The sequence below is a fragment of the Camelus bactrianus genome, chromosome 5 (genome assembly GCF_048773025.1).
Source record: "Camelus bactrianus isolate YW-2024 breed Bactrian camel chromosome 5, ASM4877302v1, whole genome shotgun sequence".
NCBI lineage: Eukaryota > Metazoa > Chordata > Mammalia > Artiodactyla > Camelidae > Camelus > Camelus bactrianus.
The window spans coordinates 40,196,945-40,217,373 of NC_133543.1; the positions used below are offsets into that span (position 1 = coordinate 40,196,945).

Here is a 20,429-nt window from a genome sequence, read left to right on the forward strand (position 1 = left end):
TCGCATCATGAGAATTATACAATATTGGTGAGTTTGCCCTGTTTCGCCCTCTCTTTGAGGGAGTTCAGTGCCTGGAGTCTACTTTTCACTGCCTCTCTGTGTCCCTGGGAAACATCCACTGATGACATTGAATCGTTTTGAGTAATCAAAGTCAACTGCGTGCACTCCATCGGGGTTGGGCCTTGTAGGCACATGCTCATCAATTTATGGTGAAAGCTGGAAACTGCTGGCATATATGTGAACAGATGAAAACAAGGAACACCGAGGTGTTCCAGTGCTTTTGCCTTTTCAAGTCTTTTTAAAATCGTGATTTCTAGGACTGTACTAGAGCACAGGAATTCAAGAAAATGTGATGGTGTGACTTTACCATGACTGCGTGGTCCTCAATCCTGTTTCACATTCCTTACACACGTGAAGTTTTCTAAAGTGATTTCAAAAAGCCATATCTGTGGTTTAAAACCTATAAACAGAAATCTGAATGAGAGCATTGGATCAAGTAATAGTTATCAACTTAAGCTTGTCAAATTTTTGGTTTGCCAAGTATTGGCTACTGGATAGTTCTTTTAAACACACACACACACACACACACACACACACACACACACACACACACACACACACACACACACACACACACACACACACACACACACACACACACACGGAAGCTGGGCTGAGATTTAAGGTTCCAGAGACTGGTGACTAACCTTTAATACATATGTCTGTAAGCTCATCAACTAGTACAAGGAGCCTGGCATTTAATAAATATTTGTTGGTTGAATGAATAAATGAGTGAATCGTACCACAAGAAATGGCCATGAATTGAATATAGGAAATTGGATTTAATGCCTTTAGGCACTCATACTGCAGATTCTGAGCCCAGAAATTATGGTAATTCTTTTTTTTTTTTTTTTCTGAAGCAAATGCCTTGCTATTTTCAGGGGCCGTGATGTGTTCACTTTCAGCAGTGTAACGTGGAGGTGTCTGGAAATGCCTCCAAGCCAATCTATGAGGAAAGTTCAGTTTTGCTGAATTGGGAGCTGACATTTCAAATCTATATGAAAGAATCAGATTAATATATTATATAATTTTATATCTTGGGCCATTGAGTAAGAATCTCTATTGCTTTATTGATAGGAAGCTGTTGTTCAGATTGAGTTGTTTTTATCAGATGGAGAGAATATATATTTTGTTGTCATTTCTCTGATGTTTTTCTTTCCTGTAAGAGAACCAATTTTATGTTAGACACTTTTGTTCTTATTCAGTATTTCCTTTCAATGTTCTTTAAAACATATCTGCCAGGAAAAATAATTCACCTTCTTGCAAAATGTTAACATGTTCGATTTTAAGTAAAAGCCACCTTGCCAACAGTGTTACTTCAAAATGTTTGATTTGTCATGATATGTTCAGTCTATTTTTAAGGTTCTCCAAATTGAATTTTGAAGTTGGTGCTTGTTCCAAGCTAAAGCAATGTGCAATATGTTGCAGTACGACTGAGTGGAGGAGAGAAAGAGATCCAGGAATAAATATATCTAGAAGAGCACTCACAGATAAATTCTCTCTTTTCATTTCCCCAGCAAAGGGGATTAACCTGCCAAGTGGCATCTTGCCCTCAAAGTCCTACTGCAACTCATTTATGAACAAGTGTGATCATTACTTTTGATGAATATTTCCATGTATGTGAAGTCCTGAATATTGTTGTATAATACATGAATCATCTGAATTCTCATTTTTTTCAATCAAAGATAACTTGGTACCTAGTTCTATTGACATAATAAGTAGATGCACAATACTCAGCACATAGTAGGTGTTCAGTAAATATAAATAAATGAAGTATTGATACCCATAACAAAGCCTAATACTTTCTCTATCAAAAAATGATTACAATGTATTGTGTTCCCAATACCCAAATTATATGCCAGCCACCTTGTAATGGGATATAAAAATGAGTATAAAACAATGTTGCAGCCATCAGGAAACTCACAGTAAGTCAGGGACACAGGTCAGTAAGGCTAAGGGTGAAATGGTACACAGGACGCTTCATCAAGGAAGGCTATCGTCTTAGTAACATTTGCAAGTATTTTGAAATAGTCTGATTGAAACTGCCCTTTTGAAGAATCTACTTTTTGAACAACCATAATTTTCTTATCTCTATGAAACCTCTGTTTTAAGTTTAGCAAATGAGTATGCATTGTTGAACAGGAACATGCATGTCTCTTGTCACAAATCAGTGCTCCTCAGTGAATAATCTGGTTGATATCATGTATCTTTACTAGACTATATTCAGATTTATAATATTAAATACATATGTTTGATTCATCTATGCAAAACCTGTTGCAATTTTTAAATTTTTTTTCTTCATATGTTTTACGCCTAAGAAACCTATTATGTTGACTTTCTCCTTCCTCCTTTGATTGGCTTGGTGTACAGTTATGTATTTTCTACAGTTTTAGACGAAAATGAGTGTTTTATAAAACTGAGATCATAAATCTATAATCCTAACCTAGAAAAACAAATCAAGTTAAACTATCTCTTTGAAGCTGAAATTATATTTTACTACCTATAGTATGCATGAATATTACATACTATGTGTTCATATATATGCATGAATATGTATATATATGTGTGTGTGTATTTATATATATGTGTGTGCATATATATATATAGCTTCTCATTCAGTAGGCAATCAGTACTTGAAATTAATTCCCTATGGCTATTTCACTATTCTAATATAATAATATTCTTTATTATACTTCTTTTTATAAATGTTTTAAAAAGTTTAAATGCTAAAACTCAGTTTGTTTGGTTTTTTACTATCATCAGGTGTAACTTTTTTGCTATTTAAAAATTTTCAAGATTTTTAGCTTCTTAAGGGCTTTTTAATTTAGTATACCAGTGCCAGTCTAATAGGGTAAAAGTCTTTTCTTTTAAATTCTTTATAATATTAATTTGCTACCTGTCTAGATGAAGTAGATTATGAGTGGTATTTTTATCGTAAAGACACTTGAAAAGCAGGCCTTTTTGGAGTCATAAAACCTGATGTCTTATTTTTGGATTTCTTCGTGAGGTGCTTTTCTTTTATCCTCCCTGTTAAATCAGTGTGGAGCCCAACACATCATTACAGAGTAAGGAAAGACTTAGATAATTGGATTTCTACCTGGGAAATTGGATTTGGAGGAATTGGATTTCCCCATTGGAGTGTGAATGACAGTAACTCAAATTCTAAGAGAAGGGCATCCTTTGGAATATCCTTGCAGACTAATTCACAAAACCCTGGGCCATTGCTGTTTTCTACTAACTGTAGACTTTTTCCATTGACATTTCTCGTACTATCACTTGCATAACATGGGTGATGGATTAAACAGCAGACTATGTTGAGTGTCTTAACAAAGATTGTGATGTAGTGCTGAATTCCATAATCGTGTGAGGTTATCTGAAGGAATTGAAGTCCATCTTTAAGGTACAAGATCTGCAAAAAGGGGACTCATTTTAGGAATGGCACATACAGTAAGAAAAGAAGAGATGCTAAACCAGGTAGATACTCAGTAGAACATCTGAGGATTTCTGCAGATATAAAATATCCTGTAGTGTATCTTCATACAAAAGTGAAATATGCAGTTTTTCCAATTATGTTGTCTGGACCATGTTAAAGTACCCCAATTAACTGTCTTTATTGTTTTCTGTCAGTGATTTCACTGGTACATTGACACAGTTATTTGTTTTGTGTCTTTTAAACACTAACCACTTGGCTCAATGAATGACGCCTTTTAGTCGTCACTCAGTTGATGTTCGTGGGTCATGTTTTTCCGTCCAAAGCAGGCAGAACATTCAACATTTGAAAAGCTAATATGGAAGTCTGTGTTGCTCTGTAATTTTTGAGTCACTGAATTCAAATCATGCTTCCAAGTTTCCTTTGTGATAATAATGAGAAAAAAAAAGATGCTATATCACAGAATTGAATGGCTTTATGCAGGCACCATTTAAAGTAAGTTACCTGGGTTATCAACTGAATATCTTGTTAATTTTATCGCTGTTACTTACTGTACATTTGGAAGGACACTTAAGAGCCATCAAATATATTTTCAGGGGGAGCAATAAATTCATTTGTGTAAACTATTCTTTCAAAGGCAGAAAAGTCTTTTCAAAATACTTGCTTCAGTGTTTGCTGCTACAGCTGGCTGCGTCTATTCTGTTCTAGACCCGTCTCCAGCCCATTTTCTCGGAACATGGCTGACCAGAGACTGTGGCGTGTAGCCTGTTGAATTGTCTCTAGCAAAGGACTCACCTGCTCGGGGTATGGGAGAAGGAAAAGCCTCAACCTGGTTGTTTAGATCCCTGGCCTCTAGAAGTAATGCCTGTAATTTGCATTACTGAGCACCTACAGAGACTTACTCTGCATCACCTGGTGTCCTAGTTGCTTGGCATAGAAAGGCAGCGGTCACCTTTTCGGTGCCCACGCATTCCAGTTACATTCTAAGGGGCATCTTTTAACCTCTTTTCTCATTTATAAAACTGAATCTTAACGTGTGTGATTGGGTTTCACACAGTTGATGTGAGACTTAAATTACATAATGGACATTTTTCAAAAAGCCTGAAATATAATACCATGATCTATGTACATTTACGCATTTAGTTATAAAAGTAAAACCTGAAAATATGTTCCTTGTTGAAAATTTCCAATAACACAGAACTCTGTAAAATAAAAAAGGAAATCCCTCCTCCCAAACCGCATTGTTTACAGTTTAGTGTGTTATTTGATGGTTTTAGCCCTGTCTATGTATATATATTTATATAATTCAAATATATTTAGTTTTGTTGTTGTTCCTACTTTTGGTGTTATTATTTTATAAAAATCGGAGCATATTTTATATGTATATGTCTATGTACATAGATTCATACATATATACATGTATACACATATCATACTATAACTTGCATTTTTTCCTGAATAATCTATTATGGGCATTCTTCCCTGTATACCATATTTTATGATATACATGATGATTTATTTAACCATCCCCCTTAGGTTAAACATATAGGTTGCCTCTACTTTAACATTAAATGAAGTTGCAACAAATGTCATAGTTCATTTATCTTGATGCTCAGTGTCCACTGTTCACAGCTTTATTCTTTTTCATTGACTTATTCCTGTACTGAAACCACACTATATTAATCATTGCAACCTTCTGTATGTTTTGATATCAAGAAAGACTAGCCTTCCCTTATTATTCCACTTTTCCCAAAAATATCTTGGCTGTTCTTGCACAGTTTTTCTTCCAGATGGACTTTAGAATCAACTTGACAAATTCTACCAAAAAAAAAAAAAAAAAACCAACTTGTTGAGATTTTGATTGAGATTGCCCTGAATTTTAGATGTATTTGGGAAGAGTTCAGATAATTAAAGTGTTGAGCCTTTGGTCTAGGAATCTTTGAAGTTTAACCATGTAGCTTCCATTTGGTGCATGGTAAGCAGGATTGTTGTGGCTGAGGAACAGCCCGTGTGCGTGGCAGGTGCATGTGAGTGTGCGTGTGCATGTGCATGTGCATATGTGTATGTTAGGCTACTATTTAAGATTGGAGTCTTTGAGGACTGTATGTATGATTTTACAAGTTTGTGGGAGGGTGGCGGAGAAGACGTAGATGGGTAGAGAAGCCGATAGTGTAATCAGGTCCTAGATGTTTACAAGGCTTTGCTTGTTGGATTCAAACACCCACTCTTCTCTTCCCTCGAATAAGTTAAACATCTAAATCCTATTGTCTCTAGAATTGTCTCCAGAATTTTTAGAATAAAATTCTCTTCTTCATTATTTGACCCCCATCTACCATTCCAACCACTTTTCTGGTTCTGCTCCAAGGGTAGGTTCTTGGGGTCTGAGATTTCTTCCTGTGTGTGTATCTTGCTGCTGTCTCCTTCCTGGGCATTTCACTCCTTAATAAAACTAACACTTAATTGATATGTAGTAAGTGTCAGGCACTGTTTTTTGTTTTGGGGACTCATCACTGAATAGCATAAAAAATTCCAATCCCTCATGGAGTCTACAGTCTAGTCATCATATATTAGAAATTATATAGTACATTAGTACGTGCTAACCATGAAGCATAAATAAAAATGGAGCAGAGTGGGGTCGAGTTGGAGGTAGGTTGTAGTTTTCAACAAGATAGTCAGGACAGAGTCAACAAAAAAGTGACATTTGCACCGAGTCTTGAAAGTGGCAGGGAGATTAGCAGTGCACATGTCTGGGCTCCACAGTAAAAAGCTTGTTTTCATTGCCCTTGAAACTCAAAAAAAGGTCAAGAAAATATGTACATATTGTTTCACGTGTGTTATGTTTGTCTAGTCTTTGGTGACTTATTTTGATCTCTGGGTTTAGGTGCTCCCCATCCCCAGCTCTGGAAAGTTTACTGTCCATAACTTTGAACACAGCTTAGTCTGTTCTAGATTTTTCTACAAGAACCCTTGGAATTTTGCCAAAAATCAAACAAAATGAGGGTAGGAGGTCAGTTTCTTTCAATTTATGAATTCTATGAAAATATGGACATGATTTTAGAGGCAAGAGGTTTCAGGTTTTGAGCAGTCCTAGGAGAAAAATAAATATTTATTGAATGAAGGAATGGAAATGGATGCACTGGTTTGTCCCCCATTCTATTCCCCTCACATCTACCATATTTATTGTAGCTTTTCTTTCTGTGACTTTCTTCTCTGTTTTCAGAGTACTTATGTGTTTCTTCTCCATCATTAATTTTCAGTTTTGAATTCCACTTTTTATTGCCTTCAACATGGATTTTAACTGAGCTTCAGTATTTAGGATATTTTACTTTTCCTCTGATTTCTGCCTACTTCTTTATAACATCTCGTTCATCCTAGCTTGGCCTATTTTCTTCTTTCATAGAGTTTGATGCTCTTCGATAACACCAATTATTTTCAGAAAGGTATTTTGAATTCTAATAAAAAAATTTTTTTACTGTTGTGCTTTTCCGAAGTGCCTTTAGAGAAAGTTTTTACTTGTTTGTATAGATTATGTTTTAGGTAAAAAATACAAAGCCAAACTGGAAGATGGCAAAGCAGGACACTTGGTATCATTCTCATCAGAGCAGCAAGCTCCTTTGACCTTTTTGTCCCCAAGAGCTTTCTACCTACCTGGCTCCCACCTGACTTGAAGGAGGTACCCAGTAGTGTTTTAGAATCTATCATAGACATTCTCACCTTTTTAAAAGCCTGAGATGTACAAGATCTGTGAGTGTTAAGCCTGTGTACTCTGGAGCCAGGTGCCTGAGTTTAAATCCCACTTTTACCCGCTTGTGTTCACTGCATGACCCAGGACAAGTCACTTACCTTAAGCTTAAGTTGGTAAGTTACTTGGCCAGTTACTTGGATTCATTTTCCTGACCTCTAAGGTAGAAATAAAATGCAACTGACTACAGCGGGTTGTCATTAGGATTAAATGAGTGGATATATTGAGTTAAATATTTAAAAGAATAATTGGCAAATAGTGAGAACTTAGTAAGAATAACACTAATAGTAACTCTACGAGTAAATTTATTCTTAATTTTAGGAGTATTTATAAATCCCATAGTTTTTATTTATTTGTTTCTGTTTACCCAACTTTAAAAGGGAACACATAGATCAATTGTTAGGTTTGATACCAGGAAGGAATTGTGCTTACCTGTCACAATTTTCCTAGGCTCTTGGAATATTCTCCCTTTTATATTATACCTAAAACTAAAACAAAACAGAACCCCCCAGATTAGCCTTAGCCCCAGTTTCTTGGCTCTTGTTAATGTAGTTTGGAGCTGTAGGCTGCTGCTTTGGGGTTTTCTCCGCTCTATTTGATTCTGACTGTAGTTCAGAGTCAGGGCTAACGTATTTCTATTCATATGCATCTTTGATGAAAGAACCCATTACCCATGGTGTGATGTTATCAGGGTTTTAAAGGGGTTTTGGTTTTTCATTTTTGACATCAGCTTTTCAGCTGTCCTGTGCCTCTGGTCTTCTTGTCTATAGACAGTGCTGGTGGGGACAGAAGAGGGGTGGCCGTGTGGGGAGGCATGATTCCGTGTGGCTTGTGGGGAGAGCAGAGCCGTGGCTGCCTGCTGTTCTGGTCCCTGCTGCAACTTGGTTCTGGTATCTCTTGTACAGTTTCTGTTAATACTGCCAGCTTTGCAGTTGTGCACCTCCCTCGTGGTTTTGAGCAGAGAGCTTCAGAGAAAAACTAAGAAAATCTGGATCACAAGCTCTTAGTCATGATTTTATCCTGCATTCTTGAACTAAATGATTGTATCTCTATAATCATAACTTCAAAAACCTAGGATTTAAATTCTGGCTACTAAAACATGTGCTTTTACATTGAAGGTATGCTGACTTTTCTCTGTTATGGATTTGAATTCAGAATGAGAACATTTAATTAGAGCATCTCGTTAATAAGATGCCTATAGAAATGAAGACTATATTGTAGCATGGAAATGTAGTCCAGATTAATAGTGAATTTGAGCTGAAGTGTAATACAAAATGAGTAAACAATGCTGATTATTTTGTATATGACTAATAGTGTTCTTGCTACAGAAAATTTTTCTATTTGAAGTATTATTTTTCAGCTGCAGGGGAAGAAATTGGAAAGAACACAAAGAAAGTTTACAAAATCTAAGAGTTGTGATAGTATCTGAGCATTTCTATGCATTCTATATTAAAGTTTTTTTTTAAAGCTTTTATACTTGTAAGAGAGATTTTAGGATTATGAGGGCTATGTAAAAATTTGGATGGGTAGAATTTTGTTAGCTATAATTTTTCTCAAGACATTTTACTTTTTGAGCATCGGTTTTATTTATTCAATAGTGAAAATGATACCTAATCCAAAGGGTGGTTTTTCAGACACACTGAAAAATAATACATGAAAAACAGCACAACACAGCATGTGGCACCTAAGAAGGTTAGTGAACATTATACTGAGGGGTACAGGCTTGTGGGATATCTCTAAGGAAATGGTTATAAGGGTTTCCATTTAACTGAAAAGTGCCAGTTGTAGCTAAAAATCCAATCAGTACATTTACTGCAAAGCTATTTCTGATATGATGTTACTTGTTTTGCTTGTCAGTCACATAGATTTTTCTTTATTTTCTTCCATTGTCCTTATTTTCAAAAATTCTGTATTTCCAGATTGTCTAGCAGATGTTTCACACTGTTGGAGAAGTAGTCAAGTGAGTAATGATAAAGGAGAGATTTTATTCCACCATAGTCTCATGATAAATTTTATGCTAAATTTCTTATCAGATAATACAAGTTCAGATATACTCTGCTTGATGAGTAAGTGCCAGCTACTATGCACGGGGCCGTTTAGGTAGCATCCAACCTTGTAAAGTAGGTGTTATCCATGTTTCATTGATGAGTAATCCAAGATGGAGGGTGTTAAGGAGTTTATCCATGTGCACATACTGATGAGTAATGGTGTTGAGGTTGAAATCTGGACCAGTTCCACTTGAAACCATGTTCCCAACTAGAGGAATGCTTGCCAATATTTCACATGTTCCTAACCTGTTTAAACATTAAATATAAATAGGCTATAATATAAAATAATTACACATGATCAATTTTCCATTATACATCTTTTGAGTTTTTCTGTGTCTTAATAAACTTATATGTAGTTCCCAAGTTACAAAAGTTCATTGCCAAATCAGATTTTGAAACATGAGGATAAGAAGTAGCTTTTCTTTAAAGTTGACAAAAAGCGAGTATAGACAGAGAAAATAGGCAGATCGAGATGTATAAAGCTCCAAAGGGGGGCCTTCTGTGTACTTTGAAGGACTAACAAATGGAATCCTGAGAAGAATGGACAACTTCCCTAAGAAGTCCATTCAGCAATTGGAATACACGTGCACGTGGAAAGTCGTAATCTATAGGTATGTGTACAAAAGCGGTGGATTTAATAACTGTAAAAAGACTTCTTAAAATCGGGGTGAATGTGCAGTATTTTGTGCAATCCTGACCCAAAAGACTACAGAGAGGGCTGAAAAGGAAGCAAAGGACCTCATTACACACTGCACGGAAAGCCGCATGCGCATCAGCGTGTTTGTCTGTCCCACTAGGGCCGTGCAGCGGGCCCAGGTGGATGCTGCGCATGCAGTGGGTTGGTTTCACAGCTGAGGAACCCAGGACCAAGTACTTTCTGAGCCAGCAGTGAATATCACAGCAAATGGCAGAAAAGCAGATCCCTCCTCCGCTGGAGGGCAAGCAGCCCTGTGGTTGTCACACTCTGGTGGACTTGGCCCACTTAGTTGCTTATGTGACTAGCTAGAAAAACTGCTCAGTATCAGGAGATGGATACACTCTGCAGTCTGGCACACTCAGCAAGAACACACAGAGCCGCTCAGAGTGCTGGCAGACTGCTTCTCCCAGCACTCTACCCCTTAACCCTACATGTTCTAGCTATATTCAAATTGTCACATGAATATTCCAGTCAGTGGGTTGCTGATTAATCTCATCAAGAAAGTGGACCTATATGGGTTCAATTTATCTCATAGAACATTTAAGTAAAGCCACGATCAACAAGACTCCAAGCAGCATGGTGGAGCCAACCTGTGGCACTGACCTCAACCATGACCCCCCAGGGTCCCAGACTCAGCCAGCTGGACAAATTCCATAAAGACCAGGGTATATACTTTAGAAAGACATATGACTTTCTCTTTAAGCCTCTGCATTAACCTTTCCTTTTTCCAGAGGAATCACTTCAGGTACAGAGATATATTAGGGATTTCACTGCTTCCATCCTGATCTGAAGCAAGGGTGTGTAGGACAATGCTATCTTCCATGACAGTCCTAGCCAGTGAGCTGAAACTGACCTAAATATGTTCTGTGTCCAAAGTGATATCATTGATAACTTCAGCTGAAGTCAGGAACACATTTCTTACCACCTTTTCTAATCAGATGGCTCCTAGTGTAGGGATAATCACCCAGTGAGTACGCATACCATGAGTCAGTCATTTATCCCTCCTGGGAGCTCCCCAAGTAACTAAGGGTGCCCATTCCTGAGAGGTCTACACCGTCATCCGAGAGCTGCATGATCCACTGGTAGTGTTTCCTTAAACACTTAAAGGGCTCTTATGACCACTCCTTAGGGACAAATCAAAGCAATTTCCAGACAAGTTAATGTCTGGCTTCCACAGAAATGGTACAGTCCCAGAAAGGAAACATGGTGTCCCTGAAAGGAAAGCATTCATTGTAATTGTTGTTTATTCCAAGCAAGATCTGTATCAGTCAGGGGACGTGCGCTAATGGTACTTTTGCTATGGCCTCCTGTTCAGCTGGTAAACCTTTGATTCCCCAATTGCAGTTCAGCCTGTGTCTTTAGAAGGCTTGCCTGAGGGCAGTCAGTCTGACCAAAAGTCTTCCAGTCATCCATCCCATGGAATAACCCAGTGAGAGAGAGGGGAATGGAGGGAGGAAGATATTTAGAGGTGCTGAAAGGCATTTTGCTTGGGAGTTGCAGGAGCTGAGGCCACCCTCTAATGATTCTGATTGACTTCTCTATAAAGTCAGAGAGACTGAAGATCAAGTCAGGTTCACCAGCGTTTGGTGGGGACTAGCAGATCTAGGAGTCATTTAAATGTAAGCTGCTTACCACCCTTTGGGAAAGAGTACTGGGATGCTTTTCTTTTTTGATGAAGAAGGCTCCAGACTGGCTTGGAAAGACAAAAGATCATTAATGTCCCTCCCTGTTCTGTACCTCCTGAGTTCTAAGGTCATCCGTCCCCTGATATTGGCATTGTTACTCTCCCTAAACTCCCATAAAATTTGTAAATTAGTGTATCATGTTCCAGTAACTGTAAATACACCTTTTCTCTAATTATCATCTCCATGCATCCAGATCTTCCACCCAGTTTCAGATGCAAGAGGGATAGGGGCATTTTGATAAAATTTATTGAGATGCATTAATACCCCCCACCTTGCCTCACATGGGTCTCTGTCACGGACTCAGGCATCAGTGTACTCAACCTAGTGATTATTACTTTATGACCTCAAGACCAGATAAACCCAACACTAGAATTCAGGTGACTGAACCAAAGTTACGTTTGAATTCCAAAGGCTACCTTTTGGCCATGCTGCCACCCTGAGAGTCCCTGCCAGGCTGGCCTAAGGCTGTTGTTAGGGGGACAAAAGAAGCATCATGACCGGTAGGATGGAATCCCAAAGTTTCAAAACAGGTCTACATGACTTCTCAACCCTGTGATCCTGATCATTACCCGGGAAATAGCCAAGAAGAGATGAACTGTTTGGGGAACTGCCATATTTTAGTGACCAAACTGCCTTTAGTAAGGTGTGTGGATCAGGAGGTGGGGGAGGTGAAGTCAAAAATCTTTTTCGGAGTATTTTTACAAGGATCATGCCACTTCTTAATGACACCAGCCTTCAAAGATGAAAAGAGGCATGAAATGTCCAACAAATACCTTGACTGTTGGCTTAATGCTGGGTGGCCTTTGTGACAAAACTTGCACCATTATCAGAGAGTAAATGGGTAAATGGTCTGGAAAACTGAAACCATGTGACATAGGTCACGGTGATGTGGCTGGGGCTGGTTGAGCAGATTGGAATAGCAATTGCTTCATGCTCCCCCATGGGCTTGTTTCACCAGCTATACACAGCTCTAGGCACTGCAGGTAGCCCTGTCCAGGGTGGGCCTCTTACCATACAGCAAAGGAAGGGCAGCAGGACGAAAACCTGCAACTCCTGATAAATCACCCAATTCTTTCTCCTGATCTTCCCGGTCACGTAAGCAAGACTGGGTGAGAGAAGTTTTCCCAGTATTTCTGAGAGATGGGAACTTCATTTCAATAGACAGAAAACTGGGAAGAGGAGGGAATGATAATCACCTATGCAGTGCTAGACTAGAGAGTTAGCTAATTAAATAAGATAGTCAGTTAACTGCCAAACTGAGAGGCAAAATGAATTGAGAGGCAGAGAGCAATGATCAGAAATATTCATCCAAGGCAAAGAATAAGTAACATTGGAACATCGGGTCAACAAGAGTAGGCAGATGTTGCTGAAACAGGCTTTTGTTTTGAAACAGAAAGCCTTGGCTTTGGGTTTTTGCTTTATTCACCACTTTTCCATCAGAAGCAGAGTCAATTGTATCTTTGTTTTTTTAATGAACTGTACACTGAAACCCAAGGACTTCTTAACTATGTGCTCATATAGAGCAGTAACAAACATGCTTCCTAGAATATAGCATCTTATCCATGATATTTTATTTTTGCCTGATACTCGAAGAACTAGTATTACATACCTAGTTTATACAAGTTTTTATACCTTGTGTAAGTCTTCATAAGGAAATAACATTACCTATTTCACATATGCCTATGAAATTCCACATTATAGAAAATTTATATATATATAAATTTATGTATATATGTATAACATATTTATTTTACTTACATTTTACATTATTTACTTATATTTTCCAAAATTTAGTTCAGTACTATATATATGTGCAAGGCACTAAATATGGTTTTAAAGATGATTAAGACTTGTCCTCTACATTAAGGTCAGGGAGTGAGAAAAACAGGCAAGACAAGGGCACATTAAAAAACATATCCCGCTAGATAAGCTACCATAAGGGCCAATTACTAAAGCAATTTGTAAAATTAAGAGATTATGTACTTAAAATAATACTATCATAATAGACAGAAAAGTTAACCAGAGCAGAAAACCCAGAAATAGATTCAGCATATCTTAAATTTGGCATTTCACATCAAATTTTATTTTTAAAGAATCATTAAATAGTCCTGTAACAGTTGGTTTACTATTTGAAAAATATTCAAAAATATAATTAAAGTTCACATGAATTAAAAAAGAAAATTCCAAACCAAAAGTAACTAGATGGAAATGTAATTTAAATATTTATTTGAGCTCAGTTATGAGTAGGCTATTTATTAGAACAGGAAAAAAGAAATTATAATAGATAATTACTTACTTTCCTGGCAGGTGCTTTGGTGTCACGCTCTTATAAAATTTTATCAGAATAAAGACATTCTATTTGCCACCACTCATGGGTGGTCTTTTCACTTTTCCAAGTTACATCTTACTTTAGAGCCTACTGTTGTGATGTCTCTTGCATTCTCTTGTCCAGAGTGTCCAGAGTGGAAATAGGATGACTAGGTTTATTCCCATGTGGGATAAAGCCTGGGTAACTTTCTTTCAACCTTTATTGATTTATATCATTTACTGTATATTTACTATGTACCAAGCAGTACTCTAAGCACACTGTAAAAACCCATGTAAGCCCAGCTGTGGTCTGATTGACACCTGGTGTCAGGTGAGGGACCTGAGTGGGGAAAGGCCATTGTGTATGCACTAAGAGTCTTTTGGGGACACCTAAATTTTCTGAAATGCATGGTCAAAAGAGAGGAGACATGGTTGGTGTCAAATGACACCTGTTGTGTTCAGTGTGATAGGGCTGACCAGGTGATGGCTCTAAACTGGTTCCATACACTTTTATGCTTTGGGAGCCTCTGCTAACAAAGCAGGTCCTCAGGAAAGAGAAGAGGGTTTGGGAACAATGTGCAACGTTGTTTCAATCCCCTCCATTACTTCCTTGGAGAGCTGCAGTTTTCTCTCTCTTTGGCCCCATCTGCTAACCATGAGCCCCCACCCCATGACACCTTGTCCCTTCTTGACCTGCCGCCATGTATTGCTCCAGCAAGCCTTCAGTTTTCAGAAATATTGAGGAAAGAAACAGTATTCAGTGGGCATTGAGCTATCTTAGTGAAAAGGGACAGGAGAAGGGGACCTGGAGATGTGCAGCAGAGACTGCTGGCAATTCATCTAATTCTGCCACACTTATTATGCCTGCGGGAAGGGTCTGGTCCCTATTGCTTGAAGTTCTCTTTAAAATAAAAGTTTAAAAAATGCTAAAAATCTCCTTAGGTTTTAGGTTGTTCCTTAGGTGTCAATTGTTGGGCAAAAGAAAGTCTCACTAAGCAGCCCTTCCTACTAGTGACAATTAAATAGAAAATTCTATAAAAGGACAAAGGTTTAATTTACCAAAAATACAAAATATCTTGGATCAACTTGAAAAGAAATTTTAGGATCTATTTTAAGAGCATTACAACAATAATTGTGAGAAAAAAAAGTGGCATTTATTTATTCTTTAGATAAATGTTTATGTGACTGATTATTACGCAAAAGAAAATTTGAATGTCATTGCCCTCCATGAGAACAATCAATATTAAAAGGGTAAAACTTTGTTCAAATTGACCTCTAAAATTAATGCAGTTATAATCAAAAGACCAGTAGAACCAAAAAGGCACTTACATAATCAAGGAAATTTTGACAAACTACCTCGTCGTAGTGTGCAGGATCCCAAATGTATCCTATTTGATAGTTGGAAAAGAGGAGTAAGGACAAAATTAATATGTATGCATATGTATGGTTTTTTAAATTTAAAGCAGTCTTTTAAAAAATCTGTATCTAAGCTTTATTTTTGTATTATGACCTTTCTATGGTGAAAGCTGCAGAATCTTGAATTCTATTGAGAAGACAAATTGGAAATTTTCTAGAGTTGTTCCATATTTCTTGTAGGATATTGATTTCATAATAAGACAGTGATTCTGAGTCTCCTGGTTTACCCCCTTTTTTCATACAAAAAATCTTTTTTTTTTTTTTTTGAACACCGGCAGATCTTTCTGTTCTTACAGGCACAGGACAATACTGGGAGTTGATGTGGGCTTTACAAAAGTTTGTTTTGATTTATTTTGGTTCTCCCATAACCACGTGAAGAGACAGGAATATAGTTTGTCCACAATTTACTTTGCTATGTCATACAACAGATTGCCTGACACTATGACACAGTCAGTGGGTGAAGCTGGAAAGGGGGCAATAAAAGCTTCTCTCGGGATATTATAGATATCAACAGTAATCTTAACTAACATTTATGGAGCACGTCCTGTATGTCTCACAGATGTTAGTGCTTTTCCTTCAGTGTCTCCACTAATCTAGGCAGTATCCACAAGGTATTATTATTGTCATTCCTGTTTTCCAGATGCAGGAATTGATGTTAGTAAAGAATTGATATTAACTCGGGTTACACAGCAAGTGAATAGCTGGAAGTCACACTCCTAAACATTGTATTGGGTTGCTAAAGAGTTTCTTTGCTATGTTTAGTAGCTAGCAGGGGCTGCTGTCCCATGTTTTTTGTTTTGTTTTTTTTCAAGCCTACGTGTCCTCATTAATAACCAGCTGGCGGCCATGCCCCACTTTCTTCCCACCTGGCACAGTCGTCTTTTTCGAGTGCAAACCACAAGCCTCTACTTGAAGGGCAACTGGTAGGAACCCACAGCCCATGGCATCTCTTCTTGTTGACCATGTTATTCGCAGTCCTCTGAGATCTGCTCCTGGAGTCATGGATTCCTGTTTCTGAAATCACAGATCAGAGTCACCTTTCTGTTGTCAGATCCTTTCCACATTCTATTAGGATCCAAATTTAATTCATTTTATTCCCTCTTTCTTACATGTCCTTGCCTGCGTCACTGAATTCTGATGGACCAGGGCTTTAGACAGACATGCTACTTGGCCACTGGCAGAGACAAATTGCTTATTGTTTGGGATCAGTTTTATACTTTTCTCAGCAAAATACCAAATAGCTTGTATTTGGTGTTGACATCATCCAGTAATTTGAAACAAATTTCACTACAGAGATTGAAATACATCACTCTTGTTATTGATCTTATAAATTCAACTTTTTTGCCCTAAGGACAAAATGTTAAGAGTAGGGGAATGGGCTTAAGTTGCAAATTCTGATGGTGTCAGCCAACATTTTCCTCATCTATAAAGAAAAGACATTATAACCCGACTGCGTCAGAGATAAATGCATTGTCCCTATAATGTTGTGTTTCAAAATTGGTTTACATGCCCCAGGTAAATTGTCACAACTGGTTGCTTTACAAAATGTGTATATTAATCAACTGGTTGTACTGTCTGCATATTTGCCACTCACTGCACAATAACCACATTGCTCTTTAACTAAACAGTGTCCCCAAATCTAGTCTTGACACTTTTTCTCCTCAAAACTTCCTCAAAATTCTATCAAGATTATCACCTGATACACATTTTTTTCCTAACGATGCAGCTTTTCCTTTAAAACTAAATTCAGTGATTTCTCTTGGTTTTTACTTAACAGTGTGACTTTTGACATAGATGACATAGCTCCATTCCCAGGGGACACATGTCATTTTATGAGTTACTAGCCAAGCTTTCACATATATCATGCTTAGTACAATGTATAGATATAATAATAGTACATAGTCCTGGTGAATTTGTAGAGTAAAAAATAAAGTATGTTAAGGAAATCACTCAATATATTAGGTTGATAAAATTGTATTTGCTCATTTTTCAGTCTTTTTCTTTTATAATTATCTCAGTAGAAATGTCTTCCAAGGTCTTTAGGTAAAAATATATAATCCGTGATGTTATGTGCATTGTAGTGAAAGGTGACCATCCAGGAACATTTTAAGATCTTTGTTAAATCCTAGGAACACAGTGGTAACAAAAGGATTTATTGTAAGCGAGGCAATTTAACAAAATACTTTTAGAGCCAGAAAGCAATTCTTGAAAAGATCACAGCCATAAATAGGTGAGACAGTTAAAGCAGGCACCGTGACTTACAGCGAAGCAAGGCTGCTGTATTTATGGTGTGTTGAACGTGCAGAAGTAGCTGCTGCGCACCACCCCCCCCAGACCGCCCCGAGTTAGGAAGATCGGAGAGCAGAGTTGCCTCATTTGTTTGAATTCTTTTCAATATAAACATTTGCTTTAAAACCGTATTTCCATATAATTATTTTTCTGTATCTTTTTTTTTTTTTTACTCCTTAAGTAGTTCTTTGCGCTTCTTTAATATATGTTTTGAATTTAACTCTGTCCTAAAAAGGTGAACATACGTAGTTATTAATTCTGCTATGGAGAATACTCAGGAACTTAAAAAACCTCCACAGCTAATTCTGTTCCAAAGATCTGTGCTCATAATTGATAATAGCAAATACATTCTACCATGCTATATTCAGTTCTTTACATCCTGTTTTTGCTCTCTAAAACTGCATTAGACATGAATATTGATTGTAGAGTCAGCTTTCAACAGTGTCCTCTTTGTAATTTATTTATAGGTTTATTACACATGCCCTTGTTCACCAGAAAGAATCAATGCTGAATAGATGGAAAATGTGTGAGTCAACCCAGCGCTGACCTCGTGTGTACTTAAACATAGGCACTGCATGCATTTTGACTGGGGATGGATCCCCTTCCTTATACCCTGTATCTCCTTCCTTCAGTCGTGAGGCCCACACAAGCAGCCCCTCTGACTCCGTTTCTAACATTCATTGTCCCACGCTGTGCTCTGCAGTCACACTGAACTCCCTACTGTTGTTCGGACTCGCCAACTTCATACTAACCCTAGGGCCTTTGCATTTATGGTCCTTTTGCTGAAACCCTGTTCTGCCAGATATTCTCACAGTTTCATTTGCTCACTTTATTCACACATCTGCCCATCAGGGAGGTGTCTCTTCACATCCAGTATTTGGATGGGTGCTTATCATTGCCTTGCATGATGTTATTCGATTATTTGTTTATCTTTTGTCTCTCTTCCCAATAGAATGTTTATTTCATGAGGGTGTTCCTTTGTCTGGCATCTAGTAAATTCTCAAAGTTATTTATAATTGAGATAATGAAAGAATCCTTTATGGGAAATTCAGAATATTTTTTAATGTAAAAGAGTAAATTAGTTAACATGAATCAAACAGAAGTCCCTTTCAAAAGGTATAGTGAGTAAAAATTCCTATACATAATACTGTGTGAAAGGGAATATTTATTGTTGGGACTTGATCAAGGTTTGTAAAAAGTTGTACTTTTTAAAAATAGTTTTCACTGATTAAAAAGAAATAAAATCATATTTTTTTTGGCTTTGACTTGTTTTTAACTTTTCCCTTCATGTGTGTTACATTTTGGAGCTTGCTATCTATTTCTAAATAGATATAGATACAAATATAGATTCATATAAGTACATCTAAATCTCTATCTATCTATCTAGCTAGCTGGCTAGCTAGCTAGCTAGCTAGCTATCTCATACCACGTGGTGTGTAGATAAATGAATTCCCTAAGCCAAAAGAGGTCATATTCTAGTTGCGGGAAAAAAAAAGGCACATCCACAAATATTATTAAAGGTATGTGAACTGTTGAGAACGTAAAAGCACTAACAATTGACTATAATAAGTGATAGATGTGTTATTTAATAAACATAAATAATTACATACTGGTTGATGTTATCTGCAGTATTCTTTATAACTGGATTCTAAAGTAGTAGAAAATTATGAATACATCAGCAAATTTTATAATAAATAACTTTAAGCATTAAACTTTCAACTTACGGAAGCCTTGGAAAACAAATTTCCATGGGATGACATTTCCATGTAAGTGTGAATAATTCTGTAGATATATTCTAAAGTATGGATGTAAAGTGTAGTTCAGAGTCAGCCCTTTTCTCCTACTGCAATTTCTCATTGACCTTTACTTTAGTCACTAATAATAGTTTCATATATGAAAGATAAAGCCTTGTGAGAGATTTTAAACAGGTCGGGACTTTGTTTTTGTTCATTTGGCTCTGAAGCGTTATGTCCTATTCATGCAGGTCCTCAGTTATAAAAGGGCAGGAAACAGGACAATGCTACACCATTTTAGTGCATTAATTGCATTCAAGATGCAATCTTTTTCTTCCCCCAGATAATAAGAACTCATGTTTGGTTTTCTTCCCATTCATTTCATATCCCCTTTTCATTCTAATAATAACCTGCAATCTGCAGCCTTAATCATGATAAGCAGTCTCAAATCACTTTATCTCATCACAGTGTTGGATAAACACTTCTGATTTAAATTTCAATAATTCTGCATTAATGGTGCTGATATGAGCCTTCGATGTCTGGTGGAAATTCTGCACAGGGATTGCTTAGTAATTATTGGTTTCATTGAGGTTTATGTTAGAGCTGTAGTTAGTGTAGTGCCAGCCCCAGAGAGCAAGCCAGGCCAAGCTTGCATGAGCACTGCTGTTCACCTATTAAATATGTCATACAGAATGAAATTGAAGTCTCTCTCTTGGGTGACCAAACTGTCTAAAAATCTTATAGGATTTTAGAATTATAGACATTTAAAGATGAGACAGCTCTATTAAATTATCTAATCAACCTCCCACCCACATCTTTCTCTTGAGGGACTGTTCTCTTAATGCCATTTGTTATTATTTTGTCTAGTCTATTTGAAATGACTTGGTCCATAAGATTTCTGTACTTCCCCCAGGAGAACTTTTCCCGCTCTAATAGATTTCATTGTTGGGAAGTGCTTCCTAGTTGCTGAATCCTTCCCCTTTAATTTCATGGTATTTTATTCTAACCTTTGTTTTACTGTC

The 20,429-nt window shown here is 37.2% G+C and overlaps 1 protein-coding gene across 5 annotated transcripts in view; it reads left to right on the forward strand.

Moving 5' to 3' along the window:
* Window positions 1-20,429, forward strand: part of KCNJ3 (potassium inwardly rectifying channel subfamily J member 3) — a 123,209-nt gene that overhangs the window by 74,336 nt on the left and 28,444 nt on the right. For 2 of the 5 annotated variants that reach the window (XM_074363680.1, XM_074363681.1), the window contains exon 3: window positions 18,142-18,200. The exons of 2 other annotated variants lie outside the window; for them this stretch is intronic. In XM_074363680.1, the coding sequence (XP_074219781.1) occupies window positions 18,142-18,185 (44 nt within the window). In that variant the 3' untranslated portion in view covers window positions 18,186-18,200. Of the gene's footprint in view, window positions 1-18,141; window positions 18,988-20,429 lie in introns of those variants that run through there. One more of the 5 variants, XM_074363679.1, reaches the window with a different exon arrangement.